Source organism: Electrona antarctica, assembly GCF_951216825.1.
Source record: "Electrona antarctica genome assembly, chromosome: 7".
In the NCBI taxonomy this organism is placed as follows: Eukaryota; Metazoa; Chordata; class Actinopteri; order Myctophiformes; family Myctophidae; genus Electrona; species Electrona antarctica.
In genome coordinates, this window is record NC_136812.1 from 15,709,464 (window position 1) to 15,730,400 (window position 20,937).

Sequence of the window (20,937 nt, forward strand, 5' to 3'; positions counted from 1 at the left end):
CTAAACCTAACCTCCCACGGGGCAGCACACCTAAACCTAACCTTAACCCATGTCTAACCAATGACTAGTCTAAACTAAGTATGCACCCCCCCTGCCACACATCTGTTTATGCATTCCAAAGCTCAAACATATCTGCTATTCAGACCATGACCGTGACTATGGACTGAAATGTAATAGCTCTGTAGTTGAAAAAAAATCTTCTACTCACATTTATTTATAAATCTCCAACCAAGTTTTCTTGGTCTGTCTCTCGAAAATGGAGATGACTGATGTCATGGTGCTGATGACACAGATGACTGATGTCATAGACTGGCCTCTAAGTCGTCTGATCCTGTGATCCTATATATTAAAATGGGCTAATGGGAGGGCCGGCAGATGGGCGAGTGGGCCACGTCATCATGCTCATGTCACTATGACTCAGCCATAACCATATAAGGAGTTCCCAATGCAGCTACACTCATGCTGGCTGTGACAGCATGACATCAGACCCAAACAAACCGCGTCATCATGACATCATGACACGTCACGTGTGAAATGAGGAACGCTCTTGTCATCGTACATCAACATGCATCATCATACATCATCATAGATCATCCCATACTGGCCAATCAGAATGCCTGTTGCCTGTGATTGGTTAATTCTGGCCAATCAGAATGCCTGTTGCCTGTGATTGGTTAGCTGATTTGCTCGTTTACATATGACGTAACTTTTTCCTTCAATGGCGTATAATATTTTGATGATTAATTTACGTCATAAAAAGCGGACATCTGACGTCATTTCTCCGTTCACCGTCAATGGCAAAACTTGAGACGGGTGGGGACAAAATTTAGCAGACATTTGACCGGAATTCTCTTACCATGGTCAATGGCAAATCTTGAGACGTGTGGGGACAAAAGCTGTTTATAGAGGGGGCTAGCGCCCCTTAAAAAGATCTCTCTCAGTTCCTCTCCCTGCAAAATCAACCAGTAGGAGTAATTAGTGCAGCGACAAGGACCCTGTGTAAAGTAATAGTACCCATACAGGTAGTGATCTCACCCGTTAGTAACATAAAGCCCCCCGGCTATGCCTTAACGTCATACATGCACTGTTTGAGACAAGTGTCCTTGTTGAGGGCCGATTGTGATTGGCCGGAATGAGATGATGTACAATGATAAGAGCGCCCCTCACTTGAACCCTTCACACACGGGTGTGATTTTTTTTGTATTACTACATTTGAACAAATCTTTCTTGACAGTCACGTACACACACACAGTCACACACACACACACACACACACACACACACACACACACACACACACACACACACACACACACACACACACACACACACACACACACACACACACACACACACACACACACACACACACACGGGCAGCGTGTTGAGCCAGGACAGCATCAGAGGACGCCAGCCCAGCATGTGAGGCTCCATGTAGACCATGCCACAGCGAGACACCTGATTGATTGATTGATTGAAGAATTTATTAACAGTTTGCAGAATTACAGTACATTTCAAGCACAAACTCAATACAAAGGCTGTTAACTGTGAGTGGACGACCCAATTAAGCATTACACTTGTTTCCAATAGGGTCCTAGAACACAAACATATGATATATGTTGGTGTACTGTATGTGTGCCTATGGAGGGATGTAAATGAACCTCTGCTGTTAGCTAAGTGCTTTGTAAAGTAAACGGATAAGTGTGATAAAGTTAAAAGTGATTTATTGTGTGTTCACACACACACAAAGATTTCAGCTTTTAGGCAAACAGAGACAGCCAAAGGAATGGTGTAAAACTGGTGCAGAAAACAAATACAACCATAGGCAATTCTGTACATACACACTCATACAGTAAGTATGCAGATGCGCACGTGCGCACACACCCACACCCACACCCACGCACACCCACCCACCACCCACACACACGCACGCACACGCACACGCACACGCACACACACACACACACTCATTTCTATACAGCCTCTGTTTGGCCCCACCCACTCTGTCACTTCTCACTCTCTCTGACGCTTTCTTGTGCCTCTGTCATTTCAGCTGAGCTATCCAGAAGAGAATGAAGACATTCTGCTACTTAGGTCCATCATTGATGTCAATCGCCCCAAGTTTCTGGCGCATGATCTGCCACTCTTTGAGGTGCGATGGATGGGGAGCAAGTTGTTTGGTTGATTGATTGATTGATTGATTGATTGATTGATTGATTGAATCGAATCAATGCATAATTCATATAGGAATATGGGCAACTGGGCCCTCTGTGACCACCACAGTCTGTTGATGTTTTAAACAGCAAATGCCTTTTAACCAGGCATTTGCTTTTGCTTATCTGCACTGGCTCTATGCCTTTGCGTCATTTTAAAGTTTTGATAGTTTTTTGTGTGTGTTTATATCTGTTTTTAAAGCCATTTTTATGCACCTGTTATATAGTTTTTATCACTTTGAGAAGTAGTAGTAGTACTATTAAATACATATTGTATTGTTAGATGAACTGATGTCAGTCCATGTTTATTCATGTTAGTACATGGAACTGTGATAAGGGCTGGTAAAAGTCCCTTTGAATCATATTGGTTTGCATATTTTTGCCTATGTGTGTGTGAGTATGTCTGTGTAGACATACTAGCACATCTGTGTAGGAGTATGTGCACCTCCACATGCATCACAATTCCTCATTTAGAATCTCCTCCCATCTTCTCAACCAATATCCAGGGTATCACCTCAGACCTCTTCCCAGGGGTCAAGTTGCCCAAGCCAGACTACAAGATCCTGCTGGAGGCCATCCGAGACAACTGCAAGCGACTGAACCTGCAGGTCACAAACGTGTTTGCGGAGAAGATCCTGCAGATCTACGAGATGATGATCGTCCGGCACGGCTTCATGCTGGTGGGAGAACCCTTTGGAGGCAAGACCTGCGCTTACCGGGTGCTGGCCGGGGCGCTGCGAGACATCTGTGAGAAGGTCAGCTACGCAGCTGCTGCTTTACCGCCACCTAGTTGCCTGGAGGAGGTTTTATATCGTTGCTGTCGAGCAGAAAATGCTTACCGGTATCTCCATATTTTAACTTTTTGTGTTTTTGAGGGGTTTGTTTTAAAAAACGCCATTGACAATGAAGGTAAAATCTACGTCATATTGTCCCTCATTACGTCATATTGTCCCTCATTATGTCATATTGTCTTGTTAATGGCGCTTAATGTTTGTGTTGGCACCGTTTGTTTTACATCACCATTACATCACCTATGTAATGGTGATCAACATGAGTTAGACTTTAATATATTAGCGCCCCTCACTTCACACGGGTGTGATTTTTTAGTTATAGGAGAAAGGAGAAAGGAGGCTTTTGGAGAAAGGAGGCTCTCACAACCCTCTGGGTCTAGTGGTAAGGGGACGCAAGGAAGTACAAGGAATTTAGATTTAGGCATACAATGAGTGCAAACCAAGGTGAAATGAGTACAGGAGGTGCCATAAGGGCACTTGTGATTGTGAACAGGGCCGAGCAGGAACCAAATCATAAACGTACCCAAAATTAAACAACACTTCCCTATCACCATAGAACCTCCAAATCTAACTATGCTAGTTCCTCAAGTTAATTTGCATAGACAAAAGACAAAACTTTGATGACAGATTGCAAGCTGAAGCTCCACTATTCTTTATCTAAAAAAATATATACTTTTTCTATAGTCTTGTTAATGCCAAAAGGAACCATCTTGGATCTAGGAAACCATTTGTGCTTGTTGTCAAATATGTTGATAAGAAAGCGTTTCTCATTGGATTTCAAATGTGAGAACATCTGGAGCTTGCAGAGGCAGGCGGACTCTGTTGTGTCAGCACTCCGTCCTCTTTGTTTAGGGATCCATGATCAATCTTAGATGCTTTTCGTGAACTCTCCGTTCTCAGTACGAGAGTGCTTTTATCATCCACAGTGTTACGGCATGCCACACGTTTAGGCATGACAACAGTGCTCATGCTACACTGCACACCCCCGCCAAGAGTCCCATGACTGGACTTGGAAGTGCAGAGTCGATGCGGTTCTACAAGTGACCGGATGGGAGCTGGTTTTCTGTCCTCGTTAGCTATTCCTGTGCTAAGGTGTTTGATGGGGGATTCCTCCTCCTCAGCATCTCCACTGGTGTTTCGGGTTCTCTTCCGTGGAAGAAGGAGGGTCTCAAGTTTTGGAACCACAACTGAGAGGGAGGTCTTGGCAAACACATTTGGAGAGCCTGGAAATGTTTAAACCATCTTAAGTGGATGCTGTTGGCTGACACTCTTGGACTTGCGGAAGCAGATATTGGTCTGTCTATTGCGGGTGTCAGAGGTGTTCGCAAGAATGGAGGTTGGCATGACATCAAGGTCATTGTCAGAGACCTGCAAGTTCAGTAGCTTGTCCTCATCGTCCCAGGAGAATGCTTCCAGCTTGGGGGGCTTGGGGAGGTGTAACCCACTGGGAAAGTCAAAGCCAATGCACTCAGCTTCCCATCGTGCCTTCCTAAGGATGGCCTCACCGTGTTCCTGCATTCGCACAGCATCCTTGTAGAAGAACGTGTCCTTGGCGTTGTACTTCATGCAGTTGAAAATTATGATATTGAAATCAGCTTCAAATTCCTCCAGGGTCTTGTAGCCATGCTCATCAATGCACTTCCTCATGGTGGAAAAGTCCATGTGTTCCAAATAGTCAGGAACCTCTTTGATTCTGACGAGCTGAGAGAAACTTCTGTAGATGTCCTTGTCTTGCAGTTCATTTAGAACTGCCCTGAGCAGAATGTTGAATGGATTGAGCTGGACCTCTAATATTGATTGCTGGAGCTTCAGCTGTTCTCTTTTTAGCTTCTCCCTCTTCCTGATGAGCTCTAGCAGCAGGCGAGCACGGTCTAAGTTATGACGGAGATGATGCCATTCCTTCAGTTGCTCCTTCACTGCTGGAACACTGTCCAACTTGCATTCCTGCGGTTGCTTTGTTTTCTGAGGCTGGGGTTTGGTGGCCTGGAGCCTTCTGATTAGTGGCACGTTGTTTCTTGACTGCCTCTTTAGCACCCAATAGCTCAGGACACGCTCCACTAAAGGCCTCTTCCTCTGGACAGCCACCTGGCTGAGAATTGTATCCAAACTTGAGGCTGTTATGCTGGGTCCAGAGCTGGCAGGCACCTCCAGCTTTGGCTCTGGTTCTTCCTGTTTACACCTCTTTTTCTGCCATCCTTTAAACCCATCACTGCCTCTTTTCTCCCCTCGTTTGTGGTGAGCCGTGTGTTTGGAGTGAGCCTCCTCATAGATGTTGAGGGGTCTCTTGTCACAACCATCAGGTGTATGGGCACAGCAGTAAGCAGCCTTTTGTACGGTGAATGTTGTGGAGCCCAATTCTGTCACTTCTTTCACTGGCTCCATCTTCATGTAGAGGCCAGCCTTTTGAGCACAGCTGACATGAAAGGCAGTGTAACATTTGACTTTGTAGCACTGGATGCAGGCCCCTACCCCTTTCTCCTTACAGAGGTAACAGGTGAGCTTCCAGCGGGCAGGCGGGATGCTGCTGATGCCGTTGATGGGCTCGATGAAGACTGTGTCAGAGAATCCCACCTCAGGCACCCACAGGGCGCACGCCACATGTCCCCAACGATCATCGTCCGTCTTCTTCAGGGCGCCTCCACTGTTAGGGCAGAAAACACACCTGGAAGGTCGGAATGGGTACTGGAGGCAATGGTGGCACAGCCACTGACCCTCTGGGATGTAGGGCACACCGTAGCACTGTTGGTGCACAGCAATGTTGCATGAATCACAGAAGAGGATCAGGTCACTGTCAGCACCATCTCCTTCCATGCAGATGCAGCATACAGCGTCCTCATCCACTAGTGACTGCGGGTCGCATTGGACCTGTATGGCAAAGTAGGACTCCTTCTCGAATCGGTCCATGAGGAATTCAAAGAGGTTGTAGGATACCTGGCTGATGCCCTCGCTCTTCCTCTTCTCATTGATCAGCTCCAGCCAAGCGCAGTCCTCCTCGTCCATGTCGTATTCGATCTCCTTGTTTAGCTCCTCCGCCGTCTTCTCTGTGTACTTGTAGTACGCCGCCTGCCTCTGAGGCACTGCTGGCAGATTGTACTCTACTATGCGGAACTTGGGTTCCAACAGTGTGCTCCCACTTTCTTGATGGTGGCCAGTGACGCCTTGTGTGGCTGTCAGTGCCGCGTTCTTCTTCTGCTGGTTGTTTTGGAAGCGCACAGAGCGAACCAGAACCTGCTGTGCCTTCCCATTGTTCTCATTCTTGCTGGTGGACTCCATGATCTCCTGTGCCGTCGGGTCATTGTCGTTGATGACGTCCAGCTTGTCGTCAATGCTGAACCGGTGCACCCGGCCATCGACCTCCATCTCCACCATACGCTGTTCCTGGGTATAAGTAAGTCTCTCCTGTTTGGGCGAGGGCTTGATGGGCGAGGAGGCCCGCTTTGGCATTGCCACGTGATTATGTTGACCCTTTTTCTTCATTGTGATAGACTATATGTTATTGAAATCAACTTCAAACAGGAGTGCCTGCAACTAAGCATGATGGTGATGTAGCCTGTAAAGCAGCAGCAGCCGCAAGTCCACATTCAGTGCGATCACACTGCGCAAGTGACATCATTTATAATCCATCTATAAATGTGTGCGTGCGTGTGTGACTGCGTGGGTGCGTAAGTATCTGTCAGTCTGACTGTCGGTGTGTCTTCTGCATATCTCCAGAACCATCCGTTTAATGGACTTTTAACTTGCTCTGCGTGCCGCAGAGGGCCTGACGGAGTGATGTGCTCAGCAGTTGTCCAGAACCACCATGCAATGGGTCTCCTTATATGGAGATCTCTGAAGCATGGAATTCTGTCTGAACGTCCGACTGATGATGTCAGTAATATGGGTAATATGACCATGATCTAATTTAGGCATAAAAGGGACACAGACAGACAGATACACAAATCTCCATACTTGGGCATAAAAGGGATTGACACAGGCAGACAGTCAGAAGTAAAATAATAAGTGTCTGTTTTATGCCCATACATGGAGATCTCTGATGTCATCAATATGATGATATTGTACTGACATGAAAGACTGGCCTCCACGTCCTATGGTAATGGTTACTGCACAAAGTACTCTGAAAACGGGTACAACAGGTACCATGGGTATTGCATACCTAGGGCATGCTTTCTCTATGGCATGGGTCTTCAACAGGGGGTGGGGGACCCCCCAGAGTAACTACAGGGGGTCTGCCAAATCTTTGTGTGATGGGGAACATTTGCCGAAAATAGCACATCCAGGCCTGGGCCATGGCTCAGTGGTCCAGGCACCTTGGCTGGTAATCCAGTCTGGCAGTGTGCCGCGGGTTTGACTCCCGATCCCGACGGCCTTTACTGCATGTCACCCCCCCCCCCCCCATCTCTCTCCCCATTTCCTGTCAGCCTACTGTCTGTCCCTCCATAAAAAATAAATAAAAAATAAAGGCGAAAGCCACAAAAAAAACATAAAAAATAAATAGCACATCCGTGTGTGTGTGTGTGTGTGTGTGTGTGTGTGTGTGTGTGTGTGTGTGTGTGTGTGTGTGTGTGTGTGTGTGTGTGTGTGTGTGTGTGTGTGTGTGTGTGTGTGTGTGTGTGTGTGTGTGTGTGTGTGTGTGTGTGTGTGTGTGTGTGTGTGTGTGTGTGTGTGTGTGTGTGTGTGTGTGTGTGTGTGTGTGTGTGTGTGTGTGTGTGTGTGTGCCATGTGTCCAACTAGGGTCTGATGAATGAGAACCAGGTCCAGATTACAGTCATCAACCCCAAGTCTGTCACCATGGGCCAGCTGTACGGCCAGTTTGACCCTGTCTCTCATGAGTGGTCTGACGGCATCCTGGCAGTCAGCTACAGAGCCTTCGCTGTCTCACAGGTAGTGTACGTGGTTGGTTGGTGATTGGTCCTTGGTGGGGTCAATGGTGCAAATGGACCAGTAGGACTGAGCCAAATGTCATATTTTGCACCTTTACCATTTTCCGTGAAGCCCTGAAGCATTGTTTTTGATTGATTTTGGGGTCCTTCAAAATGTTAAAATACATGCAGTTGGTGAGTGCACGTGCACCACCATGATAAGATATATGTTAATGTCCCCACAGGGACATTTGTTCCAACTATTTTAGTAATGTAAACAGTCTAATTACACATTTTCATGTTTTAGTTTGTACTACAAACTAAAGCATGAATAATGTGAGCTTAATTATGTTAGTACAGTTAACGGAGCACACATGCTCTTTCTCAGTAGTGCACTGTTTCACACGTACTGTGCTGGCCTCACTGCACTGGCTACCTGTGTCTTTTAGAACTGATTTTAAAATATTATTGAGTGTTTTTAAACAGGGAACAGCCTTTATTGCACCTGCCTATATCGCTGATCTTGTGTCCGCTTACATCCCTGTCTCCTTATAGAGCCCAGACAGGAAATGGCTCATCTTTGATGGACCGGTGGACGCAGTGTGGATCGAAAACATGAACACGGTGCTCGATGACAACAAGAAACTTTGTCTGACGAGCGGCGAGATCATCCAGATGTCCTCGCAAATGAGCCTCATCTTTGAGCCCATGGACCTGGAGGTGGCCTCACCCGCTACGGTAAGAAGTCTCACACAGATTGTGTGTGTGTGTGTGTGTGTGTGTGTGTGTGTGTGTGTGTGTGTGTGTGTGTGTGTGTGTGTGTGTGTGTGTGTGTGAGTGTGTGAGTGTGTGAGTGTGTGAGTGCGTGCGCGTGTGTGTGCGTGGGTGGTTGTGTGCGCACGTGCGCATCTGCATACTTACTGTATGAGTGTGTATGTACAGAATTGCCTATGGTTGTATTTGTTTTCTGCACCAGTTTTACACCATTCCTTTGGCTGTCTCTGTTTGCCTAAAAGCTGAAATCTTTGTGTGTGAACACACAATAAATCACTTTTAACTTTATCACACTTATCCGTTTACTTTACAAAGCACTTAGCTAACAGCAGAGGTTCATTTACATCCCTCCATAGGCACACATACACTACACCAGTACATATATCATATGTTTGTGTTCTAGGTGTCTCGCTGTGGCATGGTCTACATGGAGCCTCACATGCTGGGCTGGCGTCCTCTGATGCTGTCCTGGCTCAACACGCTGCCCGCCGCAATCAGTGCCATGCACAAAGAACTCCTCACTGGCCTGTTTGACCGCATTCTGCCTGCCTGTCTACAGCTCATCAGGAAAAACACCAAGGTACAGTACTAGAGGGAATTGAACCTCTGTCAACAAGTGGACTGTTTAAACATGTCCATGTGCAAGTGTGAACTATTGATGTTCAGTATTCAGTGAAAAGCTACGTACATTCCATCACTTTATTTATTCATTTATCTACCGGTATTTATGTAATGTTTGCAACATGGATTATAATTTCGGGTTTGGTTCAGTTCTCTCAGCCATTGGGTGTTAAATTTGTGTTTCTGTTAATAGAATTGACATTAAGGTTTAGGTTTTATTTAGAGACCATTGCAATTTAAAGGGGGCTGAATCCTTTTGTGATTTGTTTCAGGAGTTGTCCCCGACCTCGGACACAAACCTGGTCAACTCCCTGATGAATCTGATGGACTGCATGATGGATGAGTTCTGTGATGAGGCCAAGATGAGCAGTATGGATGAGACGGATGTTTGCTCCTGGTTGGAGGTGAGAGGAGGGTCTGGTGCAATGCTTGCTCCTGGCTACAGCATTGTTCTTATCAATTATTATTTGCCACAGCCAGTCTTCTTTACTTTCCAGAGATCACTGAAATTAGTTTTTTCCTATTTAAGCAGCCTAGGAACACTAAAAGATGAGCTCTTCCCTTCCCTGCAGGGCATATTTGTGTTCTGCCTCGTGTGGTCGGTGGGCGCCAGCTGTGACGAGGCTGGTCGGGTCAAGTTCGACGGAGTGGTCCGAGAGGTTCTGGACGGCCCCCTGAGCAAAGAGACCAGGGCCCGTCACGGCATCCTGGCCACCGTAGAGCCTCCACCCAAACGGCTGACTGTGCCCCTGCCCACTGATGGAACAGTGTACCAGTATCGCTTCATCAAGGAGGTGGCATTTAAACCTGGAACACCTATATGTTGTTATACCTTTCAATCCTGGAAAGCATCTGTGTCATTGTAGTTGTTACTATCGTCACTGTCCCGGCAAAAACCTTGTATCTCAAGTTTCAAAATTGTATGTTTTTCCAACATTAAAGCCTTTCTTCATCATACAAGAGTGTTGCACAAAAGTACAAGCTGTGCGCTTGTAGATCTCCTTTTTCACTATTTTAACATTTTAAAGTGATAACAAAAAGGAATGGTTTCTACCCAGTTTTCAGAAAACCGTCGCTCCGGTTCTCCCTCTATCCCTTTATAACTCTATGGTCCTCACTCTGTTCCATGCAATACATTCTTCTTCTTTTTCCTCTTCCGTGTTCATTAGGGCCCAGGCAGGTGGGAGCTCTGGACTGACGAGTTGAAGGCAGCGCTCCCTATCCCTAAGGACATCCAGTTCAATGAGATCATTGTGCCTACTGAGAACACCGTGCGCTACACAGCCCTCATGGAGCTGCTCATCACCCACCAGAAGCCCACTATCTTCATTGGTCCGACCGGCACTGGCAAGAGCGTCTACATCATAGTATGTGGTTTGTCCGCCATGTATGCCCTCAACACCTGGTGTAAAAAGTACTCACATTTTTAGGGGAGCTAGCTAGCCCCTCCTATGCCCAGCTTTCCGGGTGTGTGTGAACACAAACATTGGCCGATAACCACATAGCGATGATTTAATTGGCTGAACAAAGTACATATTGAAGATAAAAGTGAGGGCAGAAAAGTGAAGACGTCAAAAGTGATAGGCCGGAATTACATTTGTGATGATTTGATTGGCTGAGCAAGGAATGTGATGTATGATGATAAGAGTGCCCCTCACTTCACACGAGGGTGATTTTTTTACTAAGTAAAAGTATCAATACTGCAATGTGGAAATACTTGTGGAAATTACTTGAGTAATAGTTTAAAAGCATTCGTATCAAAAGTACTTAAATTACCAACAGTAGAAAGTATAGCTGCCTGCACTGTAGGCATGTAACGATTCACTCAACTCACGATACGATTGGAATCACGATATTAGGTTCACAATATGATTTTCACGATTCTTTAAACACAAAATTATGTTCCAGACAAACCCCTTTTACAATACTGTTTGTTTTCATTACTATAGCAAATTACTTACCCTCTTTTCAATCCCGAGGTAGATAAGCCAACTGTACTAAACCCTTTTTTCAATACTGTGTAGCAACTAGCAAGCAAATGACAGGAAACATTTTACACAAGTTTAACTCGATTGCGCGATCCCTCTGCTGTTTGGATGTTTTTTATTAAATCGATTTAAATTGTCATGTTCCTTGCTTCAGTCGCTTTCATAGACTAAAAATAACACAAAAAACACAATATTTATTGTGTCAATTGTATACAGTGTACTGTATGTGTAAACTCAAACAAACGTTTCTAATGCATGTATGTACATACAGTGTATACATACAGACTAGTACATAGTATACATGTTGTACTTTATTTGTTTTGGTACTATTATAGGTCTTTACAATGAGCACTGCCCGTCTGTTTAACCCTGTGCCACGCTGCAGGCGATTTTGAAAAATCTTGAAAGTGCTACTGGTTTAGATGGCCTCAGTTCTCAATGGGTTAATTCCGCCATTTGATATCTCTTGTTTAGGACTTCCTGTTGAGACGAATGCAGAAGAGCGTCTACAGCCCGCTGCTGATCAACTTCTCAGCCCAGACCACGGCTGGCCAGACGCAGAGCATCATTATGTCCAAGCTGGATAAGAGGCGCAAGGGAGTGTTTGGACCGCCACTGGGGAAGAAAATGGTCTGAGTTTATGTTGTTCAATTCTTGTTATTAAGTTTTATCACGTCTATTGCACTTCTAAAACATCTGTAAAAAAGTAGAGTAGTAGATTCACTGTGGATCTACTACTCATCTACTCATCATTTTACCTTATATTATTATTAGTAAAGAAAAGTAAACTTACCTTCATGTATTTTTCTTTGCTACTACTTCTATTATTTGTATTGCCTCTATGGCATTCATAGTCTACCTTCAAACCCAGTCAAATACGTTTGTGTAAGAGTGCCATAGAGTGCTAAAGTAAAAAAAACAGCTTTATGAATAGTTGCCAACAATATTTCAGCTTGTAGATCTGCTAGTTTCAGCAAGGCTTTAGGCTGTATATTTTATTGGTGTATTTATTCGTTTTGCCAGGTGGTGTTTGTGGATGATGTGAACATGCCGGCCAGGGAGACGTACGGCGCCCAGCCTCCCGTGGAGTTGCTGCGGCAGTGGCTGGACCACCGAAACTGGTACGACATGAAGGACTGCTCCATGATCCACCTGGCGGACGTCCAGATAGTCTGTGCCATGGGGCCAACAGGTGAGTCGAGGCGGAGCCTTGTGAATGTTTACATGATCACATCCACAAATGTTCGTTATCGTCGCTGTCGGGCAGAAACCCTGTATGTCCATTTTTCAACTTTTTGTCTTTTCGTATATTAATGCCCTGCTTCATCACCCAAGTTTTGAAAAAAAATAATAGTGAAAATAGCAGATCTACAAGCCCTCAAGAGGCGGCTGTTCGTAGATACAGTTGAGTCACTGCTGTATGTGGCTGAGACATGGACCCTCAAATGGATGGCAGCGGTGGCCGAACGGATTGCGGAGCGGTCTTGATACCGGAAGGTCGCCAGTTCGAATCAGCGGTCCGACACGTTAAAATTACCACCGCTGAAGTGCCCTTGAACAAGGCATTGAACCACTACGATGAACTGTTCTATGAGCAGGGCCTGGCTGGAAACAAGTTCTTGAGCTTAGCCCAGATACCCTGGGTAAATATAGTAATCATTTCATTTCAATCATTTCATGGATGCTGTCTCCACAAGAATGCAACGAATGGCACTAGGTGTGACATGGACAGACATCATCAGTCAGAGAGAGAAGAATGAGCCTGGCAATGCACTGTATCAGGCACCCAGATCTAGAGGCAACCAAACTCGCACTATGGGAGCGAACCTACGTAGAAGCACTGCAGCGAAACAGCTAACAACACTGGAGAGCTCAAGAGCCTGATATTAGATTATTAGAGTGTGGAGGGCAACGATTCAGGAGTCCTGAGTTGGTGTTGGCTAGACCGCATTCACGCATCGCACAAGCTCAATAGATTGTAGAGCTTGTAAATGGGCTATTTTCACTATTTAAAAAAAATGGTTTTCAAAAATATATATTTTGAACATACAATGTTTCCGCCCGACAGCAACATTATGTTTCATTGTGCTTCTTCCTTTTGTAGGCGGGGGGAGAAACCCCATAACGCCTCGCTTCCTGCGCCACTTCAACGCGGTTACCATTAATGATTTTGATGAGAAAACCATGTACACCATCTTCTCCAGGATCCTTGACTGGCATCTCCATACACGGTACATATGATTAAAAATGCACTGGATAGTAGTAGCTTTTGTCAAATGAATTCTAAAATGTGCATAAGAATACACTGACATATACTGTATCACGTGGTAACTAAATTATATAGTATTGTAAAACAAAAGTTGGTGGACAAAAGCAGCTTTTGTTAATTTTATATTCAAAGGGCCATAGAGCACTATGGGTGAAAAACAAAGCTCAAACACTGTCGGTAGCACAATGCTCATGTTATAAAGACACTGTCATTTTAGCCCTTCTAAATGCTCAATTATTTGTCAAAAGTGAACGTAAGTCACTCTGGAATAAGAGCATCTGCTAAATGCCTAAATTGTAACATAAAACATTCTCACAACAGAAGGCATATGAAATGCAAGGCCATGTTTTACAGCACAACAGACATCAACATGTTCTGCACTTGCTTCAATCTCTCTTTTAATAGGATCGTAATGAGTCCCTAGTTGGTACTATAGTGAGCCAATTACAGAGCATAACATTGTTATGGAACATCACATGCCACTGTGGCCCATGGGTGTTTTATTTGCATAAAAGACCCATGAGGGCTCTCTTCAACAGGGCTGTTTGAACTGCAGTATGTGGCACGATGCCAGTTTTTTATTTCACTCACCTTCTTCACCCACCGGCCACCATCATAACCTGATCCCAACCGCATCTGGAACAGAGATGTTTGTCTGCCACTGTTTTTTGGTAACGGTCAATGAACTGTAGTCATTGATTGATTGATTGAAAAAAAAGAGAAGAAAATCACATTATGCAGAATAGGTACAAAAGCACAAGTCAATACAAAAACTGGTACTCTGGATACACCATGATTAAGCACTCACACTTGTTTACAGTGTCCACCATTTTCAATTAATCAGGAAATCATATAAAGAAAGTAAAAAAGGGAAAAACAAGTAGCCTACAGTATGAGGGGAAAACGGGTGTGGGGAGGGGGAACTCAGATCAAGGTTCAAGGAGATCTTTAATGTTAGATCTTAGCAATTATTATAAAAATATAATAAAACATATATAACACCAACTCTACACACACTTGTAGCTCAGACCTTTATACACACTTTATATCTCCTTTTGATAAAATATTAAGATAATCAAGTAAGTTACACTAATAGTTAATTGTTAATTGTTGTTAATTGTTAGTATCAATTTAGGAACATTACTCATTGTCTGTTAATTTGGGTGAGAATAGAGTCAAGCGAGTGGCATGTTTTCTATTATTTCTATTGTCAAATTGTAAAATGTAAATTAATCAAGCAGTCCAGCAACTCAGTGGTTTTTAAGCTTTTCAGACCTGAATCCCCAAAAGAATCATCTGAACTGGGGACTCCCCATGCACCCTGACATGCACTTGGAATGTAGGATTTGAGGCATTTTGTTTGACTCGGTTCTACAGATAAATATTTTTTAAATATTTTACAATATTTGCCTCTTTATTATCGTATATTATTTGACAATGTGGCCAAATTTTGAACCGTTTTTATCGTATAGTTTGATTACTTTTTTAGGTATTAAAAAGGTCTTAAAAGTACTTAAATTGTCACTTCACTGACATCTGGGGATCCCCCCAAATCTTGTTGGGACCCCCCTGGGAGTCCCGACCCACAGGTTGAGAACCACTGCAGTAACTCACTGACCGTTTCAATTACAGGTTTGACTTCCCCGAGACGTTTGCTGACCTGACCTCTCAGATCGTCAGCGGCACCATGTCAGTGTACCAAGAGGCCACAAAGAACCTGCTGCCCACTCCCGCTAAGTCCCACTACCTCTTCAATCTGCGGGACTTCTCCCGCGTCATCCAAGGCGTCTGCCTATCGCGGCCCCAGACGGCTGACGAGCCCTCTGCCATCAAACGGCTGTGGGTGCATGAGGTAATGTTTTAAGATCAACAAACGGATTTCAATTAGTTCTTCAAACATGAAAGCGTATAATGCATCATGGTTGCAATGCATATACAGTAGACATTGTGATGGGGAAATAAGTTTAAGGATTATGTTAAAGGAGCATTCAGTGATTTGGGTGATTTGGAAATACCCTGGTCCGCCCTGGTAACAAGATGTGCACATGCACGCTCTACAGTGGGGGAAGTACAACAGACCAACAGCACATGCATCAAGGCCCGCCCCACTCGATCATGATTGGAGGAAGGCCCCTCTCATCCTGATTGGATGAAAGCTTTGCCACCCAAAGCCCAAACCGAAACTAGGGGTTTTTTTACTTCAGGGGCTCACTGGGGACAGGGAGGAACTCCTTATATGGTCAGCACACTCTATAGTAGGGAGGATTATCACAACAAAACAAAAAAATAAGTGATATTTGAATTAAGTGAAATCACTGAATATACCTTTAATCAAAGTGCCTTTTTAATATATTGTTTTGGGCTTTTCTGCCTTTATTTGGATAGTTACAATGTACAGTATAGTGACAGGAATCGAGGAGAAAGACAAAAAGGTCATCGGGTTCGTAATAGAACCCACGACTCGCTGTGATGAAAAGATCACTCCTGATCACTGTGAAGCGAGGGATGCTCTTATCATCATACGTCTCATCATCGCACATCATCTCATTCTCAACCAATGGCACATCTCCCACCCAATCATGCCGGCCAATCACAATATGCGTCCTCAAACTTTTGTCTTCAATGTTTGTGTTTACACACTTTTGTCTTCAATGTCTGTGGTTACACAAACCCTCAAAGCTGGGCATAGGAAAACTAATATCTTTCTCTATGGACCACGTCCACTGGTACTGTACCACCACAGGTCCAGAGGGTGTACTACGACCGCCTGGTGCATGACTCGGACCGGGCCTGGCTGGTGAGCCACCTGCAGGTGGCGTGCCGGGACCACCTGAAGGAGGACTTCCACTGGCTCTTCCAGCACCTGAACCCGGACTGGGTCGGCCAGGTCACCGAGGACGACCTCCGCAGCCTCATGTTCTGCGACTTCCACGACCCCAAGGGGGAGGACCGCAACTACCGCGAGGTGTCCGACCTGAACCGGCTGCGGCAGGTGGCGGAGTCGCACCTGGAGGAGTTCAACAACGTCAGCAAGGCCCCCATGAACCTGGTGCTGTTCCGTTTCGCCATCGAGCACGTCTGCCGCATCTCCCGCGTCCTCAAGCAGCCGCGGGGCCACGCCCTCCTGGTGGGCATGGGCGGCAGCGGCCGCCAGTCGCTCACCCGGCTGGCCGCGCACATGGCCGAGTCTGAGCTGTTCCAGGTCGGTGTGCAATGCGCATTTCGTTGACTAAAACTATGGCGAAAAATGTCCGGCGGCTACCTTTTTTCACTGACAAAAACGAAATAAAAACAAGTAAAATGTTAGGGAGGGACTAGTGGAGAAGAGATCCAGTAGAACTAAGACACGTCATTTTATGCTTGCTTGTGTGCACTCTCCGAAAATCTACTATGAATAGATCTGCTATTTTTGGCCTGCAGCTGAGTATAAATCAGGTATGCCATCACGGCCGGCCAAAATACATTTTAGTCGACTAAATCAACTGTAGATTTAGTCGACTAAAATGTTATGGTATTAAGTACTAAAATAAAATCCAAATTTTCTGCTAAAATGGACACGATTCCAGGTGGAGATCTCCAAGAGCTACGGCACGGCCGAGTGGCGCGACGACCTGAGGTTCATCCTGAAGAAGTCGACGCAGGGCGACGCGCACGGCGTCTTCCTGTTCACCGACACGCAGATCAAGATGGAGTCCTTCCTGGAGGATGTCAGCAACCTGCTCAACACTGGCGAGGTGAGCGGGGAGGGATGGAGCAGAGATTGAACACAATGGATGGATGATGGGACGGAAGAATATGGAAATGGAACAATCGATGGATAAGTCATGTAATGATTTGGATAGATGGGTGGGTGGGTGGGTGGATGGATGGATGGATGGATGGATGGATGGATGGGTGGGTGGGTGGGTGGAGGGATGGATGGGTGGGTGGGTGGAGGGATGGATGGGTGGGTGGGTGGGTGGGTGGATGGGTGGGTGGGTGGGTGGATGGATGGATGGGTGGGTGGGTGGATGGATGGATGGATGGGTGGGTGGGTGGATGGGTGGATGGATGGGTGGGTGGGTGGGTGGGTGGATAGATGGGTGGATGGATGGATGGATGGATGGATGGATGGATGGAGGGACTGTTAGATTAGTGGATGGAAAGAAAGGATAGGGAATGATACAGAAAGAAAAAATTGACGAATTTGTATTCCAAGAGTTCAAAGTGTTCCATACTGTTCGAAAGTATACAGTGGAAAACTCCAAAATGTAAACTTTTCAGGAAATGAAAAACATATATTTTTTAGGAAATGAAAACCGTATATTTTTAAAACCATGCAATACTGCCTCATCAAAGTTGGTATTGTGACTTTATATATTGTCTTATTACTTGCATGAGAGCCGGGAGAGGTTGTGGAGTTAGCTGCTTTAGCAGGCAGTTTGAGGGTCCAATGGAGTTAACACAGACAAAAAGGGTGTTCAATAAAAAAAAATAAAAAAAATAGAGTTAGGTGGTTAGCTCCCGACAGCAATGTTGTCCCCCATGCCGCCAGGTGCCCAACCTGTTTGCAGCAGATGAGAAGCAGGAGATCTGTGAGCGCATGCGAGTCCTGGACCGCCAGCGGGAGCGTGACAAGCAGACGGACGGCAGCCCACTGGCCCTGTTCAACATGTTCGTGGAGCGCTGTCGCGCCCAGCTGCACGTGGTGCTGGCCATGAGTCCCATCGGAGACGCCTTCAGGAGCCGCCTTAGACAGTTCCCCGCCCTCATCAACTGCTGCACTATTGACTGGTTCCAGGTGTGTGTTGGTGTGTGTGTGTGGGAGGGGGGAGCGGGGCAATCATGTTTTACTCTCCTTGTGTAAGTAACAAAATTCCACACAAGGATAGTAAAACCTTGTGAGGAGTCCCTGGCTCCCCCTGGGTTAGTGTCGAATTGTTTTTGAGCAAGACGCTCAATCCCTAACAACTGTTCCTGATGTCTTGTATGGTTTATGTACGCTGCATGCCATCGGAACGTGTGATGTGTGATTGGGTGAATATAATGCAAATTGTAAAGCGCTTTGGATAAAGGCGCCACCTAGATGCCCCATTTACCATTTAGTATAGTGTGTGGTACAGTGTGTCCCCTCCAGTGTTGTCATGCTTTGCACTTGTCTTCTCAGAGCTGGCCAGAGGACGCCCTGCAGGCAGTGGCCTCCCGATTCCTGCAGGACATTGAGATGAAGGAGGAGTTGCGTGCCGGCTGCATCGCCATGTGCAAGAGCTTCCACACCTCCACCATCCAGCTGTCCGAGCGCTTCATGACTGAGCTGCAGCGACACAACTACGTCACGCCCACCTCCTACCTAGAGCTCATTTCCACGTTCAAGGCTCTGCTGCAGAGGAAAAGAACGTAAGAGTTCCCTGTGCGGAAGTCATATTCAGTAATTGCCCACGGGGGTATTGCTGTAGTTTGGGTCTGGGCTTTCTGGTCTGTCTACTCTAGATAGTTCAACAGTGTTGCTTTGTGCAATGTATACAGTTTAACACCGTACCTTTAGCATATCGTTACTGTTGGGCAGAAAGAAACCTCTTATCTCCGTATTCAAACTTTATGTGTTTTATTTTCATGAATGAATGCCCTACTTGATCATGCCACAGCGTCAAACAAAAGTTGCACACCCACAAGCTCGAAACGTGGCGTGAAGCGACGCGTTTTCAGCTTGTCGACCTGTGTGTGTGTGTGTGTGTGTGTGTGTGTGTGTGTGTGTGTGTGTGTGTGTGTGTGTGTGTGTGTGTGTGTGTGTGTGTGTGTGTGTGTGTGTGTGTGTGTGTGTGTGTGTGTGTGTGTGTGTGTTCGTGTGTGTGTGTGTGTGTGTGTGTGTGTGTTCGTGTTCGTTAACCTCCACCTCCGGCCCTCCCTCCTCACCACAGGGAGGTGATGGATCTGAAGCGGCGCTACGAGATAGGCCTCCAGAAGCTGCAGTCGGCCGCGGGCCAGGTGGCCAGCATGCAGGTGGAGCTGGAGGCCCTGCAGCCTCAGCTGCGCCAGGCCAGCAGGGAGGTGGACGAGGTGATGGCCGTCATCCAGCGCGAGTCGGCGGAGGTGGCCGACACGGAGAAGGTGGTGAAGGTGGACGAGGCCGTGGCCAACGAGCAGGCCACGGCGGCCAAGTCCATCAAGGATGAGTGTGACGCCGACCTGGCCATAGCCATGCCCATCCTGGAGTCGGCCATGGCCGCACTGGACACTCTCACCACACAGGTATAGAGCAGTGTATCGTTTTTAATGGTTAAACTTGTCTTGCGCCTGACCTGAATGTTTTTACTTGTTCTTTGGCATTTCTGCTTTACACGGCTAGCTGTAAGCATTATCAATAATAACATATTCATTAATTTAAATTGACATTTTCATTACTTCATTACTTGATAACACTGTTTCAGTTAGATTGCTTATATTTCATAAGTTGCCCGTTTTATAAGTTGTTATAATGCATGCCTTACAAATTAACACCCAACCCTGTGTCACCTTCCAAGGACATCACTGTGGTCAAGTCCATGAAAAGCCCACCCCCAGCTGTTAAGCTAGTGATGGAGGCCATTTGCATCCTCAAGGGCCTCAAGCCTGACCGCATACCTGACCCCTCGGGCTCTGGCAGAAAGGTGGAGGACTTCTGGGGCCCAGCCAAGAAGCTCCTGGGAGACATTAGGTTCCTCCATAGTCTCCGTGTGTATGACAAGGACAACATCCCATCGAACTTAATCGCTATCATCCGCAACAAGTATGTCACCAACCCAGACTTTGAACCGGAGAAGATTCGATCTGCGTCCAATGCTGCAGAAGGCCTTTGTAAGTGGGTTCTTGCCATGGAATCCTATGACAGGTAAGCTCCATTGTTTTGACTCCTAATAATAATAATAATAATAACAACAACAACATTATACCCAATCATTCAGTCTGCAGGTCCATATTGGACCATCATTCAGTGTGCAGGTCCATGGAGGTGAAGTAAATGCTCCTCCATGTGTGCTTCAGAGTGGCCAAGGTGGTGGCTCCTAAGAAAGAGAAGCTGGCGCAGGCAGAGGGGAAGCTGCAGGTGGCCATGGATAGCCTGCACAAAAAACAGGCAGCCCTAAAAGAGGTCCAGGACAAACTGACTAAGCTTCAACTGACCCTGGAGTCTAACAAAAACAAGAAGGCCGACTTGGAGAGTCAGGTGTGTGCGTGTGTGTGTGTGTGTGTGTGCATGCATGCGTGCGTGTGTGCCTGTATGTGTGCGTGTTTAAAACAAAAGTTTTACATTTTACTGATTATCAGAATAGAAGCCTTATCCGTACCATTGAAGGACAAAAGCAACCCACATTGTTGTAATTAGCATGGGTGACTTGACTTAAGCAATATTACACGAGAGGGTGTGGGTTAACGTGATTATTGCCACGACAGTGATGCGGTAAGGAA

General features: G+C 46.0%; 2 protein-coding genes across 2 annotated transcripts in view; one reads left to right on the top strand and one right to left on the bottom strand.

Moving 5' to 3' along the window:
• Positions 1 to 20,937, top strand: part of dnah7 (dynein, axonemal, heavy chain 7) — a 55,479-nt gene that overhangs the window by 18,771 nt on the left and 15,771 nt on the right. The window contains exons 30-48 of the mRNA XM_079506725.1: positions 2,054 to 2,152; positions 2,720 to 2,968; positions 7,736 to 7,885; positions 8,419 to 8,601; positions 9,041 to 9,217; positions 9,531 to 9,662; positions 9,831 to 10,052; positions 10,428 to 10,625; positions 11,721 to 11,876; positions 12,270 to 12,438; positions 13,351 to 13,477; positions 15,148 to 15,367; positions 16,259 to 16,717; positions 17,082 to 17,249; positions 18,050 to 18,295; positions 18,662 to 18,891; positions 19,413 to 19,743; positions 20,016 to 20,362; positions 20,515 to 20,695. Of these exons, the coding sequence (XP_079362851.1) occupies positions 2,054 to 2,152; positions 2,720 to 2,968; positions 7,736 to 7,885; positions 8,419 to 8,601; positions 9,041 to 9,217; positions 9,531 to 9,662; positions 9,831 to 10,052; positions 10,428 to 10,625; positions 11,721 to 11,876; positions 12,270 to 12,438; positions 13,351 to 13,477; positions 15,148 to 15,367; positions 16,259 to 16,717; positions 17,082 to 17,249; positions 18,050 to 18,295; positions 18,662 to 18,891; positions 19,413 to 19,743; positions 20,016 to 20,362; positions 20,515 to 20,695 (4,044 nt within the window). The remainder of the gene's footprint in view (positions 1 to 2,053; positions 2,153 to 2,719; positions 2,969 to 7,735; positions 7,886 to 8,418; positions 8,602 to 9,040; positions 9,218 to 9,530; positions 9,663 to 9,830; positions 10,053 to 10,427; positions 10,626 to 11,720; positions 11,877 to 12,269; positions 12,439 to 13,350; positions 13,478 to 15,147; positions 15,368 to 16,258; positions 16,718 to 17,081; positions 17,250 to 18,049; positions 18,296 to 18,661; positions 18,892 to 19,412; positions 19,744 to 20,015; positions 20,363 to 20,514; positions 20,696 to 20,937) is intronic.
• On the bottom strand, positions 4,238 to 6,481 carry LOC306927253 (bromodomain-containing protein 1-like; the record flags this gene model as incomplete). The annotated part of the gene is made up of 1 exon (XM_079506963.1): positions 4,238 to 6,481. The coding sequence occupies one exon, from the start codon at positions 6,479 to 6,481 to the stop codon at positions 4,238 to 4,240; it is 2,244 nt and encodes a 747-aa protein (XP_079363089.1).